General features: G+C 36.6%; 1 protein-coding gene across 1 annotated transcript; it reads right to left on the reverse strand.

Annotated features, from left to right (window-relative positions):
- On the reverse strand, positions 1-2160 carry si:dkey-51e6.1. Its single transcript, XM_060865075.1, has 3 exons — positions 1978-2160; positions 337-461; positions 1-230 (listed from the first exon to the last, which is right to left on the reverse strand). Exons 1-3 carry the CDS (start codon positions 2126-2128, stop codon positions 150-152), a joined length of 357 nt encoding a protein of 118 aa, XP_060721058.1. The 5' UTR covers positions 2129-2160; the 3' UTR covers positions 1-149.
- Positions 2161-8213: the final 6053 nt, after the last annotated feature.

The following is an 8213-nucleotide window of genomic DNA, read 5'->3' on the forward strand; positions in this document are numbered from 1 at the left end:
TAGTTTTGATAAATTTATTTGCCATGAGCTGATAAAAATATTTAATTTATATTACCATATGTATTGTTGTAAATACTGAAAGGAAGCTATTTGCACAAGATTTCAAACAAATCTTATTGCCATGATTTTTTTTTTTTTTTTCATTTTATTTATTCCATCGTAATCTCGTAGTCTTTGAAGACAGCTCTCAGTTTTTCCACTGTGACTGCATGATCAGCCTTTCCATAGCCCTAAAAATAAAAATAAACCACATGTGAATATACATTTTCAGGGAAGGCTCTTTAGCGCTGAAACTTTTTTTAAACTGCCTATGATAAAGAAGTCTTGTATGATTACCGTCGACTCTCCAAACACTCTTAGTTTCTTCTTGATGTTGTCATGCTCTATCTTTCCACCACCAAGGCAGGTACACTCCAGACCTAGACCATCCATAGCAGGACTCAGCCTTTCAAAGATATGATCTAAAATGGGAGAAAAGAACACACATGAAATGTTCATTCATATGTATCTTACTTTTATTTATTTATTTTTTTCAAAAGATCCAAAAGGCTACAACTGAAATCTACACAAACATATCACTTCTGTGTGGTAAACCTATCAACTTATATCATTTGTATTTATATAATTACTGACTACATGCCACTTTTAGATACACAACATCTGGGAATTTCCATACCCTTTCCACCAGACCTAATCAGATATTTGAATCTCAGTATTGTAGTGGCTGAATGAGAGTGTGTGTGTGCCCTGCGGTGGGTTGGCACTCCGTCCAGGGTGTATCCTGCCTTGATGCCCGATGACGCCTGAGATAGGCACAGGCTCCCCGTGACCCGAGGTAGTTCAGATAAGCGGTAGAAGATGAATGAATGAGTGGATGAGTATTGTATTGGTACTGCAACGTATGTACAGATGCTTGTTGAAAGTTATTAAATATTGTGTAGTTACTGGCAACTTTCTTTACACACAGTAACCCACAATGACAAAATAAGAACAAATTGCAAAAGTATTAAATAAAATAAAAAAAAAGTCTGAAATCTCTCTTTGGCATCAAGTCAGGTTTTAAGCATTGAACAGTACAGAAGATCCAGTGTTGCCGCTCCAGTGTTGTCTTGTATGTGCCAGTCGGCGAGTCTGAGAGGTTTTCTTTAAGGATCACACTGTGTTTGTAATATTTTCTCTACAAGGTCAGCACAATTAAACAGGATTTGTAAGCTTAGTACCATCTCCTAGTACTGTCTCCTAGTACTGTCTAACAGTTTATTTTAACAGAGCTCTTGGTTCAAAAGGCCTCAAGCATGTTTTTGATTTAGCAAACTAACAAAACAAGGGCACAAGGTTGTTTGGTTGTGCTGAATTGTTCTTCAGATTGTGGACTAATTTCACGATTCACAAGTTAGTACTATAGGCTTGTGATATGTAACATGGCACCATCCTATCATTTCCCTTATGACTGCTAATTGACTACAGTATGGGAGAGGGGGCGTGGTCATATATACACACGTCATGTACAAAATGTCATTACGTCACGTTTACATCTCATCTGGTCACGGGTCGGATGAAGCTGTACAGACGTAGCTTTTTTATTTTTTTTCCATAACCGGCATTTATTTAACGTTTACTACTAACAAGAGTAACTGTGACCTAGTTAGCAGGTTAGCAGTCTAACTAGCAAGTTAAGAGAGTCGTGTGTCACGTGACCGGATGTACATTTGTATTTTGCGGATTGTTTACATTATAACTCACTATATTCGCTGTGGAAAGAGGACAGTCTACAAAACAAGCATTCGTTTGCGATTCCTGTCGCGTTTCGGAAAAAATATACAACATGGTACAAAGTGCAGTGTGGGTGTCGTCTGGGTGCGCGTGCAACTCCTATTACGGGTATGCAGACCCACGTGCGTTCCTAATGACACCCGCATTCAGGATCTCAGGGCTCCTGAAAGCGTCACCGTGTTTATACACGTCTCATGAACTTACTGTGGTATTCAGCACTCTTTGTGCCTCTCACTATGTCTTTGTGGTCGGTTCCACCTTTAATCTTTAGTCTCACTAAAATGTATTTAAATTTCCCCTCCGAGTCGATCTCCACATCCGGGACTTTACTCAAGCACTCAGACACATCAGCCATGTCTGCGGCGAACCTGCGGCTTATTTCTGACTCACTCCTCTTAAGGCTCAGAAGTATTTTGATTGATTGTTCAGTGAACCAATGAAAACGAAGAGGAGGCGGAACTTACTGAATAACGAGATACTTTATTTATTTGTCAGACATTGTTTAGTTTCATAAAAATAGTTAATGTTAATGGTCGATGTTGTAAAGTTTTTGGTATACTGATACTGATTTAATCTAGAATCGGACAACCAATATTATAATTTGCTCATATTTACAATTTATCTAGAACCAAAACAAAGAAGTTTAAATGACAAGATTTAGATCACATACAAATGACTTTATTGGCTTTATATACACAGTGTGACATTAACTGTGTAATAGAGTTTAATTCTCAGATTAATTACCACTGGTTGTCTTGTACTGAGGTTAGTCCTCATGTTAACAACATTGTTGGACATGTTAAGGTTTGTGACATGGACAGTGTTCGATATGTCTGGGTTCACGCTGCTGCATCTCAGTACCACTGAGACACAAAGACATGAGATTCAGAGAACAAAGCCTTTATAAGAGACACAGTATATGTAGCATACAAACAAGGAAATGCAGGGCTCTCAAGTTTTGAAGACAGGCAAGAGTGACATTTCCAACCCACCCCCACCCCCACCCCCAACCCCCGTGATTCACCAGTATCACTGACCACATTTTAACCAAATACAATGTATTTGTTCAATTTCCATTTGTTAATGTGTGTGTTTGTGTGTGTGTGTGAGAGAGATTATGACTGATGGTGTTTATTGTAAGTGTTTGTTGCCTTTTTGGACTCTTATCATTTGTAATGTTGCTCCCATATAAAACAGTTCAGCTAAAGCCAAGACATTTTTAGGGTCATGATTGAGGACAATGACCCGTCCAGAGACAAACTGTTTTGTGTTGAGGTTTTGTTCAATACGACCATCAAAAATACCTTCTCTAATGAATGATTTTTTCTTTAATTGGTTGTTGCGTTAAATCTTACCCAGATTCAATAGTGCTATTTTCTGATTGGCTGTTGTGTAGCCTCTTTTTTTGATTGGCTGATAAGTGTCAGGCTCGACTAAGAACTCCAGGGGAGACGCGCTTGATACAATGTGTGGCGGGAGAGCAGGAGAAAAGACCCAAATGTGTCACGATCAATGCGTGATACTTGACAGCCCTGGAAATGTGAGAAACAGTTCTGAGTGGTTCTAGGAATCCGTCTATTTTATAGAATATTCTGTCATTTTGTCAAATGACTTCAGCCAGTTTTCAGCTAAAGTGGCGGTTTCACTTCTTCAGGCATAAATTCAGATTTATACAGAATATAATATCAAAAACAAGGATTACGGTTAGTGCATACCAAGTTATTGAGAAAGAAGTGTCTGAGATGGTGAAACAAAGGTCATGAACAAGAGCATGCCAGTACGTTCAATATGTCATCACAGAAGAAGGAACCAGACCTTCTGCAATGGGGTGGCCAGGTTAGCCGCAATGGCTTTGGGTGGGGTAAAATCCTCATCTAATGGTGTTCTGAGAAGGATCAGGGCACAGACATAAGAAACGTGTTTGTCATCTAAGCAATCTTGCAATCTTGCTGGGATAGATCTGCATGGAAAACTTGTTACCTATAGGATTGCTGTGGATAGATCCACTTGGAGACTATCACACTATATTTGAACTGCCATTGCATCGGTCAACTTTGTGCTCGGGTCTTCGGCTACAAGGAATTAGTGTTAAGTCTGTAATGATCTTGGAGATTAGGTTGACCTACTAGTTCATCAGGTGCTCTTGGTTACACAATTCCACTCGAATATAAATTGTTGTAGAAAGGACATTATATACATTGACATTATTTACTGTTCGCTGTCACCTAAATGGTGGGGTGAGGTTTCCTACCGAGTCTGGTTTCTCTCAAGGTTTCTTCCTCATATCATCTCAGAGAGTTTTTCTTAGCCACCACTGCCTCAGGCTTGTTAAAAAGGATAGATGTCAGAGATCAGTAGTAAATACATTTTAAACTTTTATTTTGTTTCTATGCTTCTGTAAAGCTGCTTTGAGACTATGTTTAATGTGTTATACAAATCAGTTGAATTGAATTAATAAGAAATTAAATAAGTCTTATTACATCACATTAGGTGGGATCAAAAAATTTTTTTTTTGACTGAATCCATCTTTCATTACATTTTTCATAAAATTTTTTTGATGACTAACAAAGGCAAAATTTAAATTACATTAAAGCGGAGCTTTATTATTGTTAGGAAATTAGCGTCAGAGATTAGCATGTCTGCTTTTGTCAGTTTCCTCTCCAAACTTTCCAGTGAGGACTTTCCAAATTCCAGTCTTTCCTACTCTGGAATCCTAGTGGTGCCTGACACTCTGGTTCTGTATTACCATACCTGTTATTAATAGTATGTTAATTCAGATTTCCGGAATTCAAATTCAATTCAAATTCAGGAAAAATTATTAATTAAAATTAAAATTAATTATAAAGTTGTTTAAATCAACTCTAATAAAACTTAAACTGTCCTTAGTATGACAAAGGAAAAACGTTTGATGTATTATCTTGCATGTAAACTTAAAAATGTTAAAGAATTGACTGTATGTGAAATCCACATCCATCTCCAAATATTGTCTTTCAGTATACTGTTAGTTAAAGTGTGCTATGAAAAAACCTTCCCCACACAATTACACCAGCTCCATCATGGCATTTTGGGTCCATATATTCATAATTGTCTAGTTTTGGTGAGTCTGTGCCCACTGCAGCCTCAGGGTTGTGTTGTGTTCTTGGCTGAAATGAGAGGAACCCAGATGGCCATCAACTGTTGTAGCCCATCTGACATGTTGTGCATTCTGAGGTGTTATGAGTTACTGTAACCTTTCTGTCATCTTTGACTATCTTTTTTGTCCTTTTCTCTCATCAACACGTCTTCAGAATTGCTGGGTGTATTTTTCTCGGTCACTGGGTGTTTTTCTGGTGCTTGATATGAACTGCTGTCCTGTATCTACATTATTTTATGTATTGCACTGCTGTCACTAAGTCAATTGGCTTATCAGATAAATGCATGAGTGATTTATTAACATTCCTAAAAAATTTAGTGTACATCAAACTAATAACATAAATTTATTTTACTTTACTTTTAGCTCTAAATTTAACTGGATGGGGTAAAACAAAAATCACTTCAATAGAGGAAGAGTAAAACATGCTAAACCCAAGCTCAGATAAAAAAACAAAGGTGTGAGGGGGGAAAAGGTCTTGTACTAGTGAGAAGACCAGTAATGCTGGCCAAAAATCCTTCACTTATGTGTAAACATCCGAGCCTCCAAAAAACCCCTACACAATTACGGCACATCTGTGACTTTGTGTTTGTATTATAAAAGAGGGGTCAACTTCACTAAGAATCGGTATCATAAAATATTTTTTTTTAGAGATGGTGCATATATTAATAAATTATTAATGACTACATTATTTTGCAGTCAGGAACTGTGTTTTAATTTACTACGCATTAAGTATGTTTGGTGTGCTGGTTTCTTCATACCATGTCTGTGTATGTACTTCCAAGAATGTTGTTATCCTTATGCACATCCTGCTTTTTTCCTGGCACAGTTACTTATAGTACTTATGTATAGCCCATAAGGGACTAAAGGCAGCACAGTGGTATTTTTAATAATGCTAGACTCTTATTATTTGCAGACATTTGCATTCTAAGTTAGAGCATGTTGGATCAGCTTCAACTCATTCATATCCTGGTCTTCTGTAATAAATTACAGCATATTTACGGCTTGACAGCGACTAAAGTCTACAACATTTTGAGTCATACTTTTATTACAAGTGGAATCAATTCCAGAGGATTATAAACAATGACCCATTAGTTCCTCAGGAGCTCTCGGTTGCACTATTATAAACTGTTGTAGAAATGACATTATTTACATTTACATTATTTACTGTAGAGTGTCACCCAAATGAGGATGAGTTCCTTTGAGCCTGGTTCCTCTCAAGGTTTCTTCCTTATGTCCTCTCAGGGAGTTTTTTCTTTTTTTCTTTTTCTTTTTTAACATTTTATAAATGTTATGTAAATTTGATTAATTTTAAGCTTTGATTGTATGTATTCATTTATTTATTTTTATCCTTATTTTCTCTTCTTATTATATATATATATATTCTCTCTCTTCTGTGACAAAACTTCTGTAAAGCTTTGAGACAATGGGAATTGTTAAAGCTCTGTACAAATAAATTGAATTGAATTGAAATGAATAAGCATGAGAGTGTGTGTGTGTGTGTGTGTGTGCCCTGTGATGGGTTGGCACTCCGTCCAGGGTGTACCCTGCCTTGATGCCCGATGACGCCTGATATAGGCACAGGCTCCCAGTGACCCGAGGTAGTTCGGATAAGCGGTAGAAGATGAATGAATGAATGTATGAATAAGCATGATACATTTCTTCTGAGGAACATAAGATATGTGAGCTATCAGTGTTTGAAGGACAGAATGCTCAATCAAAATTATTTGAAAATCAACAAAACCAAAAACTAGTAAAATGGGTCAAATGAAAGCAGCAGAAAGAATATAAAACAAAAGCAGCACAGTAAAGCAGCTAATGTGATTCATGACATTTTCTAAATCTGAATCATTTCAGTCGACTGATCTGAACTGTGAAATGTGTGTTTTACTGTGAGGTTTTTTTATGCCAATAGTAAGCAAACAGTTGTTAACTTGATGAAAAGAATCAACTGAAAGACGCAGAATTCAATTTGATTCAATTCAATTTTAAATAGGAGTCAAGGGTTTATGTCTTCTGGTGCTGATTAGAGCTCTAATTGGAGCTTGTTTATGCTCCTACTAGAACATCCAGACAGTAAAGCATAACAGAAATTCAACCTAGAGCTAACATGAACTAGTGTTTCTGCATGTAATGAGTCTGTCTGTGTTTCTGTCCTGTTTCTGTCTGCTGTCTTTCCCGGTTGTTAATTGTTTGCTCCGCCCACTCTTTGGTTTCCATGGACATTAATTGAACTCATTCATTCCCTCAGGTGTGTTGTCTTTGTCTCTGATTGTCTCCGCTTTGTCATTGGTTCCTGTCAGCTATATATACTCTGTTTGTTCACTTCCCTGGTGTTGGTCGTTGTTGTAAGTTGGTGTTAATGTTCCCGTCTCCCCTCTGTATTCTGCTCTGTATTCCGCTCTGTATTCCGCTCTGTATTCCGCTCTGTATTCCGCTCTGTATTCCGCTCTGTATTCCGCTCTGTATTCCGCTCTGTATTCTGCTCGCCTGTTTCTTGTCTTGGTTCAGTTTTTTCAATTTTCAAATGGTTTCAATTTTTTTTATACTTTTTTTTTTTTTAAATTTGTTCTCTTTTTTACACTATAATTAGACACTTGATATTGCTGATGTGTACTGACAATAAAGGCACTATCTATGGTACTTTGTAAAAGTATTCACACCCACTGAACTAATGTTCTCTACCAAAACTCTGAGGGCTCACAGAACATCTTTTTATCTTTATTTTTGAAAAGAATTTTGACAGATTATTTTCCTATTTAAAGTCTACTGTATGGTACAGGTGTCAGTTGTCGGATGTAAACTGTAGTAGTTGAAATTGAAGTAGTTTGGATCAAGGATAAAGAAAACACTTTTGAAAACACAAGAAAAACCCTTTGAAGAATATATCCTGCTGCTTGAGAATGCAAGACAAGTGTGCTGTTTAATATTTATACTGTTTAATATTTCCCACCGAGCTTGCATATGCTGCCATTAAAATGACTACTATTTAATCACATACAGTCCAATACAATTTAACCTTTCTGTTTTCAAAATTAATATTACCTTTAATATCAAAGGTGTTCCATTTGTTTGTTTTGTTTATTTTTTTTATTACCAAAGAGCCTTTTCAGTCTTGTTGAGGCTATCAGGGTTTGTGCCATGGGACTTAAGTAACAATTTGCTGACAAATAATAGAATTTATGTGAATGCACAAAATATGGGTTATTATAACTGATAACCCATGTGGAATAAATTTGTTCAACTCAACAATTAACATGATGTTTGTGTGCATTTTACATGATTTATTGCATAATATGACTGTTCAATA

The sequence above is a fragment of the Tachysurus vachellii genome, chromosome 3 (genome assembly GCF_030014155.1).
Source record: "Tachysurus vachellii isolate PV-2020 chromosome 3, HZAU_Pvac_v1, whole genome shotgun sequence".
Classification (NCBI taxonomy): Eukaryota; Metazoa; Chordata; class Actinopteri; order Siluriformes; family Bagridae; genus Tachysurus; species Tachysurus vachellii.